Raw genomic sequence first — 20,477 nt, 5'->3', positions numbered from 1 at the left:
CCCGTGGTGGCTCAGTTGGTAGAGCATGGTGCTTGCAATGCCAGGGTTGTGGGTTCGATTCCCACGGGGGACAAGTACGGAGAAAAAAAATGTATGAAATGTATGCATTCACTACTGTAAGTCGCTCTGGATAAGAGCGTCTGCTAAATGACTAAAATGTAAATGTATTTTTAAAGCTAATGTGCTCTGAATGGCAATTCATCTTTTCTTTTGTAATTTATTTTAACTGTCTAGCTTTTATTTTATTGTTATTTCTCAAAGATGGTATTATTAAACCATATACAGTGTATATATATAGTTCAATATTATTAAAACATATACAGTATATATATAGTTCAATATCCTTTCTGTATCCTTTCTATCTGGTGTTGATCATAAGTCGACACTGAAACTGTCCTTCCATCACGAAAACAACCATTAGACGGCCCTGTAATTAGCTCCAACGACTGTAATTTCCTCCATGTTAAAGGGACGGTTAGACATTTTGGCAATGAAGCCATTTATATACTTCTCCAGAGTCGGATGAACAGGAACAGCTAGCATGCTAACTGTTCCTGTAGACTTCTAGTCATTGCGCTAATGCTAGTAAGTATTGGCTCCTGAAACTACCTCTAACTTCCTTCGTACTGGACGAAGAGACATAAAAATTGCATCCACAATGGTATTCTGTTGTAACTAGCGATATTCATAAAATAATAATTTTTCACCCCAAAAAATCCCAAACTAATATAAACTGCAGACACCCTGCAGTAACTCCGTGGACCCATAGGGAGACGGTAGAGGAAAGGGAGATGGGAGAGATAAGGGAGATGGGAGAGGAAAGGGAGACGGTAGAGGAAAGGGAGATGGGAGAGGAAAGGGAGATGGGAGAGGAAAGGGAGATGGGAGAGGAAAGGGAGATGGTAGAGGAAAGGGAGATGGGAGAGGAAAGGGAGACGGTAGAGGAAAGGGAGACGGTAGAGGAAAGGGAGATGGTAGAGGAAAGGGAGATGGGAGAGGTAAGGGAGATGGGAGAGGAAAGGGAGATGGTAGAGGAAAGGGAGATGGGAGAGGAAAGGGAGACGGTAGAGGAAAGGGAGATGGGAGAGGGAGATGGGAGACGGTAGAGGAAAAGGAGACGGTAGAGGAAAGGGAGATGGTAGAGGAAAAGGAGACGGTAGAGGGAGATGGTAGAGGAAAGGGAGACGGGAGAGGAAAAGGAGACGGTAGAGGAAAGGGAGATGGTAGAGGAAAAGGAGACGGTAGAGGAAAGGGAGATGGTAGAGGAAAAGGAGATGGTAGAGGAAAGGGAGATGGTAGAGGAAAGGGAGATGGGAGAGGAAAGGGAGATGGTAGAGGAAAAGGAGACGGTAGAGGGAGATGGTAGAGGAAAGGGAGATGGGAGAGGAAAGGGAGATGGGAGACGGTAGAGGAAAGGGAGATGGGAGAGGGAGATGGTAGAGGAAAGGGGGATGGTAGAGGGAGATGGGAGAGGAAAGGGAGATGGGAGAGGAAAGGGAGATGAGAGAGGAAAGGGAGATGGGAGAGGAAAAGGAGATGGTAGAGGAAAGGGAGATGGGAGAGGGAGATGGTAGAGGGAGATGGGAGAGGAAAGGGAGATGGTAGAGGAAAGGGAGATGGGAGATGAGAGAGGAAAGGGAGATGGGAGAGGGAGATGGTAGAGGGAGATGGGAGAGGAAAGGGAGATGGGAGAGGAAAGGGAGATGGGAGAGGAAAGGGAGACGGTAGAGGAAAGGGAGATGGGAGAGGGAGATGGTAGAGGAAAGGGAGATGGTAGAGGGAGATGGGAGAGGAAAGGGAGATGGTAGAGGAAAGGGAGATGGGAGAGGAAAGGGAGATGAGAGAGGAAAGGGAGATGGGAGAGGAAAAGGAGATGGGAGAGGAAAGGGAGACGGGAGAGGAAAGGGAGATGGGAGAGGAAAGGGAGATGGGAGAGGAAAGGGAGATGGGAGAGGAAAGGGAGATGGGAGAGGAAAGGGAGATGGGAGAGGAAAGGGAGATGGTAGAGGAAAGGGAGATGGGAGAGGAAAAGGAGATGGGAGAGGAAAGGGAGACGGGAGAGGAAAGGGAGATGGGAGAGGAAAGGGAGATGGGAGAGGAAAGGGAGATGGGAGAGGAAAGGGAGACGGGAGAGGGAGATGGTAGAGGAAAGATTCACAGGTTTCTTTTCAGAGGGACCGTGTTCCTCATTCCTTTCCTTTGAGGCCCTGTACTGTCTGGACTATCTTTATGGGGGATTGGACTTGTACATAGTTGAGCTCTGTCTTAAGATATGATGATCAGCCTCTGCAGTACAGTAGGGGAGAAAGATACAGAGGGTCTGTCATGACCAATAGTAACCTCAGTTTCACTCTCTATCTCTCTGTTTCTGTCTCTATCGGAGGAAAGATACAGAGGGTCTGTCATGACCAATAGTAACCTCAGTTTCACTCTCTATCTCTCTGTTTCGTTCTCTATCGGAGGAAAGATACAGAGGGTCTGTTGTCATGACCAACAGTAACCTCATCGTTCCTTATCCTTCCATTTCTGTTGACCCATTAACTCCCTGTACGGTATGTTCATGGAAGGGTTTAATTTGGAAATAGCACATGAGCTCTGTCTAAAGATATGCTGACAACAGGATTGGAAGAACAACCTGTCCATTGTCATCCCAACGGCCCACTACTACCCTTACAAGTAGTAGCACACGTTTGTTTATCTGTCGTGTTTGATCAGTGTCAGGCTTTACCAGAGGTTATCATCTCGTGTGTTTCCTGCTTTCATTCTCTCCTTCTCTCTCTCTCTCTCTTCTCTCTCCCTCCCTCCCTCATTCCCAATGTCTCTCTCTCCTCTCTCCCCCATCTCTCTCTCTCTCTTTCTCTCCCCTCTCTCTCTCCCCTCTCTCTCCCTCCTCTCTCTCTCCCCCTATCTCTCCCCCTTTCTCTCTCTCCTCTCTATTTCTCTCCCTCCCCGTCTCTCTCTCCCACCGATGCAATCATTTACTCAATGATTATTTACATGTGAGTCGAGGCTGTTCTTTCATTTTGAACTAATGACAGAATCTGCTGATATGACATTGTAAAGGTCGAAGACATTAAAGTCCAAGGGTTCTATTCAGTCTGTATCGCTGAAGTGTTACACATTCCGCGATAAAAATGTAAAGGTATTTACAGTTGTGCCGACATAAGCAGCGTTTACCGTGAATGCAGGCTCCGCTAAAGTGGGAACATTGCCTTTTAAATTTAAATCTCGCTGTAAAACTGAACTTCCGCTATTCGCATTGAATATAGTGTGAAATAGAAGACAGCAATGAAACATGCTTATGGTCACGTTGGAATGAAATGAAGAGGAGTGTTTAACTCTTTCTCTAAATATTCTATACTTGTTGAGTCAATGCCCAGTTGAGTTGAGTCAATGCCCAGTCGAGCCAATGCCCAGTTAAGTTGAGTCAATGCCCAGTTGAGTCGAGTCAATGCCCAGTCGAGCCAATGCCCAGTTAAGTTGAGTCAATGCCCAGTTGAGTCGAGCCAATGCCCAGTTAAGTTGAGTCAATGCCCAGTTAAGTTGAGTCAATGCCCAGTTGAGTTGAATCAATGCCCAGTTAAGTTGAGTCAATGCCCAGTTAAGTTGATTCAATGCCCAGTTGAGTTGAGTCAATGCCCAGTTGAGTTGAGTCAATGCCCAGTTGAGTTGAATCAATGCCCAGTTAAGTTGAGTCAATGCCCAGTTAAGTTGAATCAATGCCCAGTTAAGTTGAATCAATGCCCAGTTAAGTTGAATCAATGCCCAGTTAAGTTGAATCAATGCCCAGTTGAGTTGAGTCAATGCCCAGTTAAGTTGAATCAATGCCCAGTTAAGTTGAATCAATGCCCAGTTAAGTTGAGTCAATGCCCAGTTAAGTTGAGTCAATGCCCAGTTAAGTTGAATCAATGCCCAGTTAAGTTGAATCAATGCCCAGTTGAGTTGAGTCAATGCCCAGAACTAGAAGACACACAGTAGAAACATTGATGGTCTGTGTCTTCTTTACAGTACATTTAGATGTATTTGTCATTAGACAGTACAGTAGCATCCATCCTTCTCTGGTTGAACTCAAACTACCATCAGATTGTAGCAAATCGTACCGCTAAGATCTTGACCGTCTCTGTCCCTCACCGTAGAGTACTGAAGGTTTGAGATTTTCTGTCATCCAGGCCTACGTCCTGTTATTGCTTTATGTTATTAGATTATCTACCCGAGCTGGAAATGAATAAATATTAACAAGCACCATGTACCTGCTTACCTGTTTCTCAGTCATGTTGTCCTTTCACATACATAGAATATATAGAATGAGCTCTGTGATCTCTAAATTAATCTCTGATCTCTGTGATCTCCAAGGTCATCTCTGATATCTCTGATCTCTAAGGTCATCTCCGATCTCTCTGATCTCTAAGGTCATCTCTGATCTCTCTGATCTCTAAGGACATCTCTGATCTCTCTGATCTCTGAGGTCATCTCTGATCTCTAAGGTCATCTCTGATCTCTCTGATCTCTAAGGTCATCTCCGATCTCTCTGATCTCTAAGGTCATCTCCGATCTCTCTGATCTCTGTGACCTCTAAGGTCATCTCCGATCTCTCTGATCTCTAAGGTCATCTCCGATCTCTGTGATCTCTAAAGTCATCTCTGATCTCTAAGGTCATCTCTGATCTCTCTGATCTCTGAGGTCATCTCTGATCTCTAAGGTCATCTCCGATCTCTGTGATCTCTAAAGTCATCTCTGATCTCTAAGGTCATCTCTGATCTCTCTGATCTCTGAGGTCATCTCTGATCTCTAAGGTCATCTCTGATCGAGCTAAAACCCAAGCGGGATTCCACCAGAGCCATATATAAATATACTGTAAATAATAATATACACTGGGGTCACAGCCAAATAAACATAGCTCTACATACTGTAAATAACATACATTATATTGGGTTCAATTTACAATGACATTGTAGGTTACTCACAGTGTTCTGGTCTCAGGTTCAGGTCTCCCCTGACACAAACAGGCTCCAGGGAGTGATCCTCAGGGAGAAGCAGTGTCGCTGAGTGTCTTGCTGGTGTGTGTGTGAGTCGTGTGTGAACTGTGTCCCTCTCTTACATCAGCTGAAAGGTTGATCTTTGCCCGGCTTGGCTGAGGACCTACCCTTCTCCTGTAGTCACCTGGCTGGCTAGCTGGCCGGCTAGTATATCTAGACCAGAGCTGTATAAGGGTCCACAATGAGACCTGTATATCTAGACCAGAGCTGTATAAGGGTCCACAATGAGACTAGTATATCTAGACCAGAGCTGTATAAGGGTCCACAATGAGACCTGTATATCTAGACTAGAGCTGTATAAGGGTCCACAATGAGACTAGTATATCTAGAACAGAGCTGTGTAATCCACTGGTTCTGTGTGTGTGTGTGTGTGTGTGTGTGTGTGTGTGTGTGTGTGTGTGTGTGTGTGTGTGTGTGTGTGTGTGTGTGTGTGTGTGTGTGTGTGTGTGTGTGTGTGTGTGTGTGTTCGGAGGAAGATGACTGGACAAGTTTTTACAGTACTAAGGAATTATCATCCCATGTATTTTCCCTCTATCTGTTTTCTGCTGTAGTGTCTTTGACCCCGTTGTTATGGCTCCTTTAATTACCCTTTAATGACCTTTTCTCCTAGCTCTACATTCCATGGAGAACTATATTACTATTATCTATTCTGATCAGTGGTCTATTCAATTCTAGATCATTTTTAACATAAAATATACATCTTTACTGTACATTACATGAGTTATATATTGGCTATTAAATGGTTGATGAGCTGTTACATTGTAACTTAATTACAGGAATCTGTTTCCTCTTTACGTGATGTCATATCCTACAGCTTTAAAAACAACGCTATTGGTAGTAATAAAACACGGAGGCCTGACTGTCGTGATGCGGATCATTTTTATGGTAAGACATTACAATAACACGTTTGTTGTTTCTCAGCAGCTACAGGCATGTACTGCATGCACTATCCAGCACACCACAAACAAACTAACAAAACAAACAAAGGCCCGTATATTGACACGTTGTTGTCTTTTTTTCTTTCGTTTATTACTACTGTACACTGTATTTTAGAATAATACCACGATGTACTACAGTCCCCATAATGCATCAGGGATAGGACTAGAACATCTTCAGATTGGTTACAAATCAGACAGACAGACAGACAGACAGACAGACAGACAGACAGATTCACACTCAGTTTCATTCTCAACATCATCATCAACATCATCATCCTCAACATCTTCATCCTCATCAACATCTTCATGAACATCACCTTCATCCTCAACATCATCTTCATCAACATCATCATCATCCCACATTCCACATGTCTAGACCTATAGTGCAGAGATCCCAGCCACTATCTATCAGTGATGTGTAGTCATGGATACCATAGGAAGCCAGGCTTCCCCAAATATTTGACCAATAAAAAACATTTAAATGTATCTTTCATCTCTCTCTCTCTGTGTTCTCATCATTTTTCGTTTATTCGCAAGTGGCTGAATCTCACCGGAGAAATCATCTGAGCGAGAGGAACAGCGGCCCTCTGTGTAGTCCATGTATCTGATGCTGTCTGGAACAAAAGAGTATGAAGTGTTGCTGCCATAGCATTTGACTGATTGATGCCAGCAAGCATTTGGCCTTCCTTGATAAAAAAAAAAATGAATAAAATAATTAGCCAATCAGCGTTAAGCTGAGCTCAACTGTGGGATGTTCTGGTGCAGCAAACCCCCCAACCAATCAAATCACATTCTAAGAAAAAAGTCATTTTTGTTTCTGGCCTACTTGTGTTGATATCCTGCAGTAGCTAGCTTGCTAAATCAGCCCTTCCCTAAGCCATGGATGGAGATGGGGATTTAGACTTGTGGTTTTGACTTAAATCTCTCTACAGGCCAATGATTATGATGGCGATTCTGATCTAACCATGAATTAATATATTGTACCACTGGCCTGAGACAATTGAAGTTCAAGATGTAGCCTAGTAGGCTCACATTAACTAACTAGCTAACTAGCTAACTAAGCTGGCTCATTGTTGCCCATGCGAGGAAGTTAGCATTCTAGCTAGGTAGCCTATGACAATAACAACTTAAAGAGTACTGTATGACAGAGCCATTGACTGTTTTGCCAAACATGTAAGAGAGGAGGATGGCATTGGAGTTCAACTAAGCATATATAGCCTTGTTGATTTGATGTGAATGTTTCAGTTGAAATGGTGCTGTAATAGCGCCGTCAATACTCTCCTTGTCTTTGTGCTGACTTGCGGTAACTCAGTGGTTCTAAATCAGTAGTTGTTTAGTAAAACTGTCGAAAACATTAACTTGTTGGACCATGTTCCAGGTCATGTAACTGTTTGTGACATGCAATATTTGCTTTGTGGACTTCACCGGACAGATGTTGCTCTCCGGGTTTTGTGATGAAACAAACGTACAGTACCAGCCAAAAGTTTGAACACACCTACTTATTCAAAGGTTTTTTTCTTAATTTTTTACAATTTTCTACATTGTACAATAATAGTGAAGACATCAAAATGATGAAATAACACATATGGAATCATGTAGTAACCAGAAAAGTGTTAAACAAATCAAAATATGTTATATTTTAGATTCTCAAAGTAGCCACCCTTTGCCTTGATGACAGCTTTGCAAACTCGTGGCATTCTCTCAACCAGTTTCATGAGTTAGTCACTTGGAATGCATTTAAATAAACAGGTGTGCCTTGTTAAAAGTTAAATATTGGAATTTATTTCCATCTTAATGCGTTTGAGCCAATCAGTTGTGTTGGCCCTATTTGGTAAAAGACCAAGTCCATATTATGGCAAGAACAGCTCAAATAAGCAAAGAGAAATGACAGACCATCATTGCTTTAAGATATGAAGGTCAGTCAAAGCGGAGTAACATTTCAAGAACTTTGAAAGTTTCTTCAAGCGCAGTCACAAAAAACATTAGGCGCTATGATGAAACTGGCTCTCATGAGGACCGCCACAGGAAAGGAAGACCCAGAGTTACCTCTGCTGCAGAGGATAAGTTCATTAGAGTTAACTGCACCTCAGACTGCAGCTCAAATAAATGCTTCACAAATATCAAACTCAACTGTTCTGAAACCGCAGGAATCGGGCCTTCATGGTCGAATTGCTGCAAAGAAACCACAACTAAAGGGACACCAATAATAATAAGAGACTTGCTTTGGCCAAGAAACACGAGCAATGGACATTAGACCAACATTAGACCAGTGTATGTGTATTTCCCTCCGTGAAGCATGGAGGAGGAGGTGTTATGGTGTGGGGTTGCTTTGCTGGTGACACTGTCAGTGATTTATTTAGAATTCAAGGCACACTTAACCAGCATGGCTACCACAGCGATACGCAATATCATTTGTTTTTCAACAGGACAATGACCCAACACACTTCCAGGCTGTGTAAGGGCTATTTGACCAAGAAGGAGAGTGATGGAGCGCTGCATCACCCGACCTCAACTCATTTGAGATGGTTTGGGATGAGTTGGACCACAGAGTGAAGTAAAAGCAGCCAACAAGTGCTCAGCATATGTGGGAACTCCTTCAAGACTTTTGGAAAAGCATTCCAAGTGTAGTTGGTTGAGAGAATGCCAAGAGTGTTTAAAGCTGTCATCAAGGCAAAAGGGTGGCTACTTTGAAGAATCTCAAATATAAACTATATTTTGATTTGTTTAACACTTTTTGGTTACTACATTATTTCATGTGTTATTTCACAGTTCTGATATAGTCACTATTATTCTACAATGTAGAAAATAGTAAAACAAACAAAGAAAAACCCATGAATGAGTAGGTGTGTCCAAACTTTTGACTGGTACTGTATGTTTAGTTGAATTTATTCCGCCACTGTGAGACTGTTGTCTTTTTGTTGTCATGGTCTTATTGTATATCATGGTGGAGTAAGAACTAATGGGTTATAGAGAAATTATCACAATATAGGTTTTAATACGGATTTTCTACTGGGCTAGCTTGTCCAGTGATTTTACCCACACACCACTACTGCTATCTATAGGCCGTCTATAGGCCGAGCGCAAACAAAAATAAGTTGTTTACACATGTTAAAGCGCACAATGCATTGTTGTTCAGCCTCATGGCAGTTTAAAGGGGGTGTTGGTTTTGTATACAGGGTTCAGAGGAGTCACAGAGCAAGAGAGAATGGACCTGGTAGTTACGACCCTGGTGGTTACGACCCTGGTGGTTACAACCCTGGTGGTTACAACCCTGGTGGTTGTAACACAGGAAATAAAACAAATATTCAAAACTCCTTGCACACAGAACACCCAGCTGGTGATGGTGATATAACTGAGTAGAACAATCCTTCTACACCAGACTGACAACATTACCAACATCCTTCTCCCTGGTAGTTCAAACCCTAACATACACACGCTCACGTGAAGCCTTCCCTGGCCCTCTTGTCTTGACTGGCCGATCAGAAGGGATCTCACTGGGAGGCAGTGATTCTGTGTGTCTGTGTGTGGGTGTGATCAGGAGGTGGCTTTGGGGAAAGTTCAGATGGATAGTCTCCGATACCTGTACCTCTGTGTTTTAAGAATGGCAGGTTTACACATGCCATGCATCTCATTCTGTTTCTCTGTTTCTCACTACCAGTCTGCAACTAAAGTGTCTTCTGATATATCCAGAAGTATTCAACAGTAATACAAACAATTAGTTGATAAATAGTACATGACAAATACATTATCCGTGTGCAAATCAGGGTAAACATATATATATATAACATTATATAGAATATTAACAACAAAAACACAACTTGCAATAAATAATACATATTTAAATACACAAAATAATACATAGCATAAATAATCTTTCAAAACGGAAATAAACTGTATAAAAATAGTTGCTACATAATACCTAAAATGTAGTATTTTTCCCCAATAATATTTTCCATTCTGTGTTAGTGAATGTAACTGACCACTGGACAGACCACAACAGAACAGACATATTGAGATGAAGGTATATAGAATTGAGATGAAGGTATATAGAACTCGGCAACCCATGTAGATACAGTCAGACCTGGTTTCAAATACTATTTGAAATCTTTTAAATATTTATTTTAATTCGCATCAAGGCCATCATACCAGGCACACTGGACCCACTCCAGTTGACCATTTCCATCGCTCTTCACACGGCCCTAACACATCTGGACAAGAGGAACACCTATGTGAGAATGCTGTTCATTCACTACAGTTCAGCCTTCAACACTATTGTTCCCTCCAAGCTCGACACCAAGCTCAGAGCCGTGGGTCTGGACACTACCCTCTGAAACTGGATCCTGGACTTCCTGACGGGCAGACCACAGACTGTGAATATTGTCAACAACACCTCCTGCACACTGACTCTTAACACAGGGGTCCCCCAGGGGTGTGTCCCCAGCTCTTAACACAGGGGTCCCCCAGGGGTGTGTCCTCAGCTCTTAACACAGGGGCCCCCCAGGGGTGTGTCCTCAGCTCTTAACACAGGGGCCCCCCAGGGGTGTGTCCTCAGCTCTTAACACAGGGGCCCCCCAGGGGTGTGTCCTCAGCTCTTAACACAGGGGCCCCCCAGGGGTGTGTCCTCAGCTCTTAACACAGGGGCCCCCCAGGGGTGTGTCCTCAGCTCTTAACACAGGGGCCCCCCAGGGGTGTGTCCTCAGCTCTTAACACAGGTGTCCCCCAGGGGTGTGTCCTCAGCTCTTAACACAGGGGCCCCCCAGGGGTGTGTCCTCAGCTCTTAACACAGGGGCCCCCCAGGGGTGTGTCCTCAGCTCTTAACACAGGGGTCCCCCAGGGGTGTGTCCTCAGCTCTTAACACAGGGGTCCCCCAGGGGTGTGTCCTCAGCTCTTAACACAGGGGCCCCCCAGGGGTGTGTCCTCAGCCCTCTGCTGATCCACTAGTTCTTCAGCGTCCACATCACAGAGGACTTGACATGGACCAACACCACCACCACTCTAGTCAAGACAGCGTAACGGTGTCTCTACTTCCTAAGGCGGCTGTAGAAATTCGACGTGCCACCCGGGGTCGTCTCCAAATATTACCGTTGCACCATCGAGTGTCCTGACCGGTTGCATTACAGCCCGGTTACGGGAATTGTTCCGTCCACGACCGAAAGGCCCTCCAGCGGGGGGTGAAGACGGCCCAGTACATCACTGGGATTGTGCTCCCATCCATCCAGGACATCTACTGGAAACGGTACCTGATGAAGTCCCGCAGCATCATCAAGGACCCCACACACCCCAACATGAGGTCACTTCCTGCCATGAGCTGTTCATTCCCTTACTGTTGGGCAGACGGTATCAGAGCATGAGGTCTGATACCAACAGGTTCAGAGACAGTTTCTATCTACAAGCCATCAGACTGTATCAGAGCATGAGGTCTGATACCAACAGGCTCAGAGACAGTTTCTATCTACAAGCCATCAGACTGTATCAGAGCATGAGGTCTGATACCAACAGGTTCAGAGACAGTTTCTATCTACAAGCCATCAGACTGCTGAACACTTGAACAAGACTGACCACCTGCACTCTCAGCACACACACACACACACACACACACCTGTTGCTACCAGACTACATACTGCACAATTTAAACACTCCCCCCTCTCCAAAACACATGTAAAAATGGAACTATAAATGGTCCCTTCCTGTATTATACTGATGCTAAAATGTTTATTCTACTGAGCCATTTACTTTATATTCGTATTCTTGTATTAATTATTATTGTTGTTGTCGAGAAGGCACCTGCAAGTAAGCATTTCATTGGATGGTGTATGCCATGTATATCCTTGTACATACGACCAATAAAACATGAAACTAGTGTTTTCTCTAGTCTACCTGGAGTGCCAGATGGGTGGAGTTTGAACACTTGCAATTCGTCTATTGGTTCCATTCTGCCAGACAAGCTCAATCAAGCCCAGCTAAAGTATTTGGAAGATTTCAAGTAGTATGTGAGCCCATGTCTGAATACAGTAATACAATATGTTACAGCTCCAAAATAACCCTTTCTCTCTCTCTGTATAGATCGATGCATAGAAAAGCACTGAAAATAAAATAAAAGTCCTGATTTTATTTTTTGCCAGACTTTTCCTAGTTCTCAGACACTAGTAGTTTGCTTTCATATCAGATAACTTATTTGATGTAAACCATGAGTTACTGCATTAAAGTCATCACACATTAAAGCATACATTACTCTGAAAGCCAGCCGTGAAGTAGCCTTTGTCCCAGAACAGTTCGTCCTTCCAACTACTCCATTGGTATTGGTATCCATTCCAGAAGGAGTTGGCAAGAGAGCCGAAAACAGCCTGGCACTCAGACTAGCCTTGAAGTGCTCGGGTTGAAGCGTCCGCATACAACAGGCATGCTTGTTTGCGTCTGACTGTAGCAGCTGTTATTCTATAGTCAGGGTAATATACACACATACAAGTACAACACAGAGCCTGCAGTAGGAAGTTTGAGGATGACCTATAAACCTTAACTCATCTACTGACTGTATATCAGCATGATGCTGCTGTACGCTTCATCTGAGGTTCTGAGTCATGGCGTTTAAACCACTGCTAACAACACAGGGATCGTGATCCGCCCCCTGCCTACAGTACTCTGTCCATTCCATCTAGACCTGAGCAGAGACATATTTACAAATATGGAAATATATATCTCAGAGCCTGACAACACCACAGGACATACTGGAAGCAAGAGAAGAAGTCAGCTGTTGTCTTTATAGTGAGGACATCAGGGTTGGGGTCAATTTCATTTCATTTCAGTCAATTCAGGAAGTAAACAGGAACTGATCCTAACCCTTATTAAGGAGGTGAAAGAAACAGCTGTCTGATATGTTAACCAGCTCAGATAGCAACTAGGACTACTACACAACCACTAGAAGTATGACACCAGCCATATAGTAAAAGTCGTAGGCCGTCACTGTAAATAACTGACTTGCCTAGTTAAATAAAAGGTTAAAAAAATACAAAATAATAATAATAATAATATGTGTTATTTCATTGTTTTCATGTCTCACTATTATTCTACAATGTAGAAATAGTAAAAAAATAAAGAAAAACCATTGAATGAGAAGGTGTTCTAAGACTTTTGACTGGTACTGTACATGAATTGTACAGAGTGAAAAATGTAAAGTATGAGTAGGTTCATTAGAAATGTATTAAGGCTATGCCGTGTGCGTTTACTTCTATCAATCTTCAATTGCAAGGTGGTTGTTAGGTCAGGTTATTGTCTATTTTCCAACAGATTTAACCCAAAATAGCCCTAAAAGATCATCTCATTTACCCACCACTAAAGCCTCCAGGAATGAGGAGGAGCAGCAGGAGTGCGCCCTAGTGGCCACACAGAACACCACACGCTCATCCAAAAGGGTCAAAGGGCTCAGAGGAAGAGAAAGCTGCCAATGCTAGTGGTTCATTTACAGTTCTTTCTATACCACTGTTCCTACACTCCCATACATAGCCTATATAGTACAGTACGTTATATTCATATCACCAACAAATGATTAAACAAACGGTTCAAGAGAGTAGACGGACAGTCAGCAAGCAGAATTGGGGAGAGGTGGGGGGGAAAGGAGGAGAGAGGGGGAGGGGGGAGGGCTACAGAGAGTTCTACGGAGAGAGGAAGCGGGAGAGAGATGGTCTTACTGGGAAAGGGGGGGAAGGAGAGGGAGAGAGACGGTCTTACTGGGAAAGGGGGGGAAGGAGAGGGAGAGAGACGGTCTTACTGGGAAAGGGGGGGAAGGAGAGGGAGAGAGACGGTATTACTGGGAAAGGGGGGCAGGAGAGGGAGAGAGACGGTCTTACTGGGAAAGGGGGGCAGGAGAGGGAGAGAGACGGTCTTACTGGGAAAGGGGGGGAAGGAGAGGGAGAGAGACGGTCTTACTGGGAAAGGGGGGGCAGGAGAGGGAGAGAGACGGTCTTACTGGGAAAGGGGGGCAGGAGAGGGAGAGAGACGGTATTACTGGGAAAGGGGGGCAGGAGAGGGAGAGAGGCGGTATTACTGGGAAAGGGGGGCAGGAGAGGGAGAGAGACGGTCTTACTGGGAAAGGGGGGCAGGAGAGGGAGAGAGACGGTCTTACTGGGAAAGGGGGGCAGGAGAGGGAGAGAGGCGGTATTACTGGGAAAGGGGGGCAGGAGAGGGAGAGAGGCGGTATTACTGGGAAAGGGGGGCAGGAGAGGGAGAGAGACGGTATTACTGGGAAAGGGGGGCAGGAGAGGGAGAGAGGCGGTATTACTGGGAAAGGGGGGCAGGAGAGGGAGAGAGGCGGTATTACTGGGAAAGGGGGGCAGGAGAGGGAGAGAGACGGTATTACTGGGAAAGGGGGGGCAGGAGAGGGAGAGAGACGGTATTACTGGGAAAGGGGGGCAGGAGAGGGAGAGAGACAGTATTACTGGGAAAGGGGGGAAGGAGAGGGAGAGAGACAGTATTACTGGGAAAGGGGGGAGGAGGGTGCTCAGAAGGTCACTGATCAGCAGCATGCAGATTTATGAGGGCGGTCTTGGCAGAACCGGATGCCTGGAGAGAGAGAGAGAGAGAGAGAGAAAGAGAGAAAGAGAAAGAAAGAAAGAAAGAAAGAAAGAAAGAGAGAGAGAGAGAATGAGAGAGAGAGAAAGAGAGAGAGAGAAAGTAAGAAAGAGAAAGAAAGAAAGAAAGAAAGAAAGAAAGAAAGAAAGAGAGAGAGAGAGAGAGAGAGAAACAAACAATGCAATGAGTCCCATAAACAGAACCAGGTGTACATTATATGTCTTATATGGAATCTTTATTGTGAAAAACTGTGGGATGAATTTCACCAGTCTAATATGCTAAATATGCTGAAATCACATTTAATATGCTGCATTTCCTCCTAGCCAATCAGAAGGCAAGATGAAGCCAAAATAACAATAATTCTTATATGGACCCAATATTAGGTATGTAAGTGGCTCACTCACTATATGGAACTCTGAATAAATATATTCAGTGTTCCCTCTGTTTCCCAGAGATAGAGAGAAATAGAGAGAGAGGGAGAAAGAGAGGTAGAGAGAAAGAGAGAGAAAAAGAGAGTGGGAGAGAGAGAGAAAGAGAGAGAGATAGCAAGAAAGAGGGCGACAAAGAGAGAGAACAGCAGAGAGAAAGAGAGAGATAGAGAGAGAAAAGGAGATTGAGAGAAAGATAGAAAACAAGAGTGGGAGAGAGAGAGAAAGAGAGAAAAAGAGAGAAAGATAGCAAGAGAGAGAGAGGGAGAGAAAGAGAGAGTGACAAAGAGAGAGAGAGAAAGAGAGATCTAGAGTTTATCTAGTTCACTTCCCAAGCCAATAAAGCCCTTAAATTGAAATTGAATTGAGAGAGAGAGAGAGAGAGATGGAGAGGGCAGGTGTATAGAAATACACAAGTTAATGAATCTGCCATCTTAGATTATGTCTGTTATGAAATACTCATTCAATATTCTCCCTATTCCCTTCCTCCCTTCCTCCCTCACGTGAGGAGCCGGGTCACTAGCTGGTAGCCTGTTCTGGCTGGATGACGTGGTGCAGCTTGGCTGGGCTGTCCTGGTTCTGGCTGTTGCAGTGCTGCACATCACTCCTGGACACAGCAGCAGAGTGGACACTCAGAGACACGCTATACAACAGCACCAGACAGGGAAAACAAGAGGTAGTCAGGAAGCGGACGGGAAGCAGTGAGGGACAAGTGTATGAGTGTGTGTCAGTGTCAGGCTTTAAGGTTCACAATCAAATATCTTTAACAAGGTGATAATGCTACTGTGTTTGGCTAGTCAGCTAACTAAAGCGCTAAGTGCATCGAGCACAAAAAGTGCTTTATAAATCCAATCAATGACAATTAATGATTAAGCAAGTAGTAGTGTTGTGTTGGCTGCAGGGGATAACGGTAGGATTAAACACAAAGAGCAAGGCAGGTCAGTGACAGTGGGCAGTCTTACCTGTTGTCATTGACATCTATGCTGTTCCCTGTGGATAGAGAGAGCTAGTGTCAGGGTGGGGATGCAGTCACACCAGTGAACAGTGAACAGACCAGGGAATTGAAGTAAGTCTATCTACGTCTATGAAGCAGGAGTGAGTCAAATTGGAGAACACAGAAATAGGAAAAGGTCCGTTCTGTTAACCTTACCGTTGACGGTGTCCACATCCAGTGTCTCTGTAGAGTTGGCAGTAGTGTTCTTCAATGTAGTGGCATTCTCTCTAGTGCTCTTCTCTGAAGTGTTCTTCAATGTAGTGTCCTTCTCTATAGTGTCCTTGTCTGTTGTGTTCTTCAATGTAGTGTCCTTCTCTATAGTGTCCTTGTCTGTTGTGTTCTGCACTGTAGGGTTCTTCACTATAGTATTGTCCTGTATGGGGCTATTGTCCACTGTGGGGCTGTTGTCCTCTATGGGGCTGTTGTCCACCGTGGGGCTGTTGTCCACCGTGGGGCTGTTGTCCACCGTGGGGCTGTTGTCCACCGTGGGGCTGTTGTCCACTGTGGGGCTGTTGTCCACTGTGGGGCTGTTGTCCACTGTGGGGCTGTTGTCCACCGTGGGGCTGTTGTCCTCCGTGGGGCTGTTGTCCTCCGTGGGGCTGTTGTCCTCTGTGGGGCTGTTGTCCACTGTGGGGCTGTTGTCCACTGTGGGGCTATTGTCCTCTGTGGGGCTATTGTCCTCTGTGGGGCTATTGTCCTCTGTGGGGCTATTGTCCTCTGTGGGGCTGTTGTCCACTGTGGGGCTGTTGATGGGCTCAGCTGGCAGCCTACAAGACAAACAGAGGCCCGTCAGTCACCTATTCATATGACTGTACAGTATCTCCATCAATAACAACTCTCAGCAGATGGCAGAAAGAGGTTTCTAACCTCAAGGGTCTTTCCCTGTGTTTTCCTTTCACTCAAAACTATGTTTGTACTCACTTGTTGGTTTGGGTCATGTTGGACTTGTTGGTTTGGGTCATGTTGGACTTGTTGGTTTGGGTCATGTTGGACTTGTTGGTTTGGGTCATGTTGGACTTGTTGGTTTGGGTCATGTTGGACTTGTTGGTTTGGGTCATGTTGGACTTGTTGGTCTGGTCCTTGATCTGGGAGGGTTTGGAGTAAGGGGCGGATGCTGGGGATGCAGCATGATGACTGGCTATCTGGCTGGGGGTCAGACTGGGCATCTGGAACATGGCATTACTAAAATGGATGGAGTGTTGCTGTTCAGTAATACGGACCCAGGGGTTGGTGGAAGAGAAGAGCGGGAACTGGCCCGGACGTACCGGCTTGGCTGGAAATAGAGACATAGCAGTGGTATGAAAATCGCCGTTATCATCATCCTCAATATGTGTATGGGTGTAGGTGGGGAAGGGAGGGAAGGAGTGAAAGAGAGAGTGAGAGAGAGAGGGGGAAAGTGTGTGTGAGAGAGAGAGAGATAGAGAGTATGTATTATCACCTATCTGAGCTGTGTGCGGCCTGCGTAGGGGGTTCTTGACCCTCATAGCGTCTTTGATCCTCTCTACTTCCTGTTGATAGCGTCTCCGGTCCTTCATAGCCCCCTCCTTAGCCTCCTTCAGTGCACCCTCCAACGCCCGCACTCTCTCAGCCGTAGACCGAAGACGCTTCTCAAGCTTAGGAAGCTCACAACGCAGGTCTGCGTTGTCACGTACCAACTGGGAAGAAGGAGAGGGAGATGGAGAGAAGGTGGGAGAGAGGGAGAGAGGGAGGGGGAGATGGAGAAAGGGTGGGAGGGAGGGAGGGAGGGAGGGAGGGAGGGAGGGAGGGAGGGAGGGAGTTGGAGAAAGGGTGGGAGAGAGGGAGGGAGGGAGGGAGGGGGAGATGGAGAAAGGGTGGGAGAGAGGGAGGGAGGGAGTGGGAGATGGAGAAAGGGAGGGAGGGAGGGAGGGAGGGGGAGATGGAGAAAGGGAGGGAGGGAGGGAGATGGAGAAAGGGTGGGAGAGAGGGAGACAACCCATATTTATGCTTATTTATTTTCCGTTTTGTACTTTAACCATTTGTACATCGTTACAACACTGTATATATATACATTCTACATTCTATATTCTTTTGGAACTTCTGTGAGGGTAGTAAAGCCCCTTGAATTGAATTGAGGAGAGGGAGAGAGAGAAAGAGAGAGGGAGAGAGAGAGGGAGAGAAAGAGAGAGAAAGGGAGAGAGAGAGAGAAAGGGAGAGAGCGAGAGAGGGCGAGAGAGAGAGAAAGGGAGAGAGAGAGAGAGAGGGAGCGTGAGAGAAAGAAAGGGAGGGAGAGAGAGAGAGAGAGAGAGGAAGAGAGGGAGAGAGAGACATAGAGAGAGGGAGAGAAAGAGAGAGAGAAAGGGAGAGGAAGAGAGGGAGAGAGAGGGGGACAGAGAGTGAAAGGGAGAGAGAGAGAAAGAGAGAGAGAAAGAGAGGTTAGAGGTGAAGGGCCTTGCTAAAGGGCACAATGGCAGATGAGTCAACAGCCAATATAGAGAGTGTTAAATGAGCCTTCAGACAAACAATAATTTATTTAATACTTTGTGTATTTAAATATTTTCAAATGCATGCCGATACTTTTCAAGTGTATTTCCAAATACATTCAAATATTCAACTACTTCTATTTTCAAATAAAACATATCTGAATACTTCTAAATGTATGGAACGTCATTTAAATAATTGAAACAGTATTTGAACCTAGGTATGGTGTGTGATAGACAACAATACATTGCATTTCATAGACGTCATATTACCTGTTCCCTGTGTGTGTGTGTGTGTGTGTGTGTGTGTGTGTGTACGTACAGCCTCTATCAGCAGGTTATGTGAGGACTTCAGCAGAGACTGAAATTGAGTTTGAGGTTAATACTGCTGCAGTGCCAGCAGTTAGTCTGTCTGTCTGTCTGTCCATCTGTCCGTCTGTCCGTCTGTCTGAGTATGTGAGCTAGTCTGCAGTCTGCTATTACCTTGGTGAACTCCTTGTCTTGATTCTCCACACTTCTCCCAAAGTGGGCACTTGCTTTTTTTTGTATTTATATCCATGACATGGAGTGTGCAACTGTAATCTTCAGGAGAACGTAGTCTAAATGTGTGTGTGTGTGTGTGTGTGTGTGTGTGTGTGTGTGTGTGTGTGTGTGTGTGTGTGTGTGAGCATGAGTGCGATTATGAGTTTGTCCGTTTTACTCAGCTTGCAGTTAGATAGAGCCACATGTATTACAGCAGTAGGTAACATAACATTGTATTGCAGTAGCAGCAGTAGGTAACATAACATTGTATTGCTGTAGTAGCATCAGCAGTCGTATGTTCCAAGATGGCGTAGCAGTGCAGACGTGTTTTGTTCGTCCTCTCGTGTACTTTTGTATTTTTCATCCTCTTTTGTATAATATTTCAATTTTATTTTCAATCTCTTTTCCGATTTTAAATCAGAGATAACTTCCGGTAACCTGCCTCACCCAATGTGATACGGAACCGCAATTTGTTTTAGACCTTATAGCCAGAACCACCATCAGAAGCTAGCCATCAGAAGCTAGCCATCAGAAGCTAACCAGCTAATTAGCTACTAGCTATTTAGTCATTGTTAGCTACTGCTAGCGGCCTTTACCTTCTGCACAGATACCAGCCCTTTTTTTAGCCTGGATTTTACTTGCCAGACTACCAGTATTGGACTTTTTCTCCACTACAACGCCGGATTCCTGCCGTAAACCCTGGACCATTACACCTGATCTTCACAGCTAGCTAGCTGCCACCGAGTGACCCAGCACCGAAGCCAGCCCTGAGCCAGGCCCACCTCCCGGCCTACTCAGTTGTTCACCCGGACTCCACCCAAACACGGCTAGATTCCACTACTCCACCGGATCCTTGCCGTAAGCTCTGGACCTTGGCACTGGATCATCGCTGCTAGCTAGCTGCTACCGAGTGGCTATAGTGGCTAAAACCCCTGCCCCGAAGCTAGCACCAGTTAGCCGCGAGCCAGGCGCATCTCCCGGCTAGCAAACTAAATTACTACAACCACAATACCTCTTTTGCCATCTGGCTTGGATCCTTTGTCAACACAGAGCCCCGTCGTACGACCACGACTGGTATGCCGACGAATACCCCATCCGCTGTGCCTTCAACCGGCCTCTGTCGAACGTCAGAACAGACGCTTCTACTAGCCTCGGCCTGCTAACTTTAAACGCCGTGTCGCCCGCGTGCTAGCGTAGTAACGAATACACCGCGGCTTCCCTGTTCCATCTATTGCTGTTCACTGGACCCTATGATCACTTGGCTACATAGCTGATGCCTGCTGGACTGTCCATTAATCACGGTTCTACATTCTGTTTAGTTTTTGTTTATCTGTCGGCCCCAGCCTCGAACTCAGGCTCTGTGTGTAGTTAACTGACCCTCTCTGCCCATTCATCGCCATTTTACCTGTTGTTGTTGTCTTAGCTGATTAGCTGTTGTTGTCTTACCCGTTGTTGTCTTAGCTAGCTCTCCCAATCAACACCTGTGATTGCTTTATGCCTCGCTTTATGTCTCTCTCAAATGTCAATATGCCTTGTATACTGTTGTTTAGGTTAGT

General features: G+C 45.2%; 2 protein-coding genes across 3 annotated transcripts in view; both read right to left on the bottom strand.

Moving 5' to 3' along the window:
* Positions 1–5,271, bottom strand: part of soat2 (sterol O-acyltransferase 2) — a 36,856-nt gene extending 31,585 nt beyond the window's left edge. For both annotated transcript variants that reach the window (XM_045691934.2, XM_045691935.2), the window contains exon 1: positions 4,965–5,271. The gene's annotated coding sequence lies outside the window, so the exon portion shown is untranslated. The remainder of the gene's footprint in view (positions 1–4,964) is intronic.
* Positions 5,272–5,896: 625 nt separating this feature from the next.
* The window catches only part of LOC106566150 (kinesin heavy chain), a 141,310-nt gene continuing 126,729 nt past the window's right edge, over positions 5,897–20,477 (bottom strand). The window contains exons 24-29 of the mRNA XM_045691941.2: positions 17,400–17,616; positions 16,883–17,234; positions 16,118–16,728; positions 15,930–15,957; positions 15,471–15,610; positions 5,897–14,530 (exon numbers count right to left, since the gene is read on the bottom strand). Coding sequence (XP_045547897.2) covers positions 15,487–15,610; positions 15,930–15,957; positions 16,118–16,728; positions 16,883–17,234; positions 17,400–17,616 — 1,332 coding nt within the window. The 3' untranslated portion in view covers positions 5,897–14,530; positions 15,471–15,486. The remainder of the gene's footprint in view (positions 14,531–15,470; positions 15,611–15,929; positions 15,958–16,117; positions 16,729–16,882; positions 17,235–17,399; positions 17,617–20,477) is intronic.

This window comes from Salmo salar, chromosome 12 (assembly GCF_965601325.2).
Source record: "Salmo salar chromosome 12, fSalSal1, whole genome shotgun sequence".
NCBI classification, from domain to species: Eukaryota; Metazoa; Chordata; class Actinopteri; order Salmoniformes; family Salmonidae; genus Salmo; species Salmo salar.
Note: the sequence above shows the minus strand (reverse complement) of the source record. Positions and strands in the feature narration are given on the sequence as shown.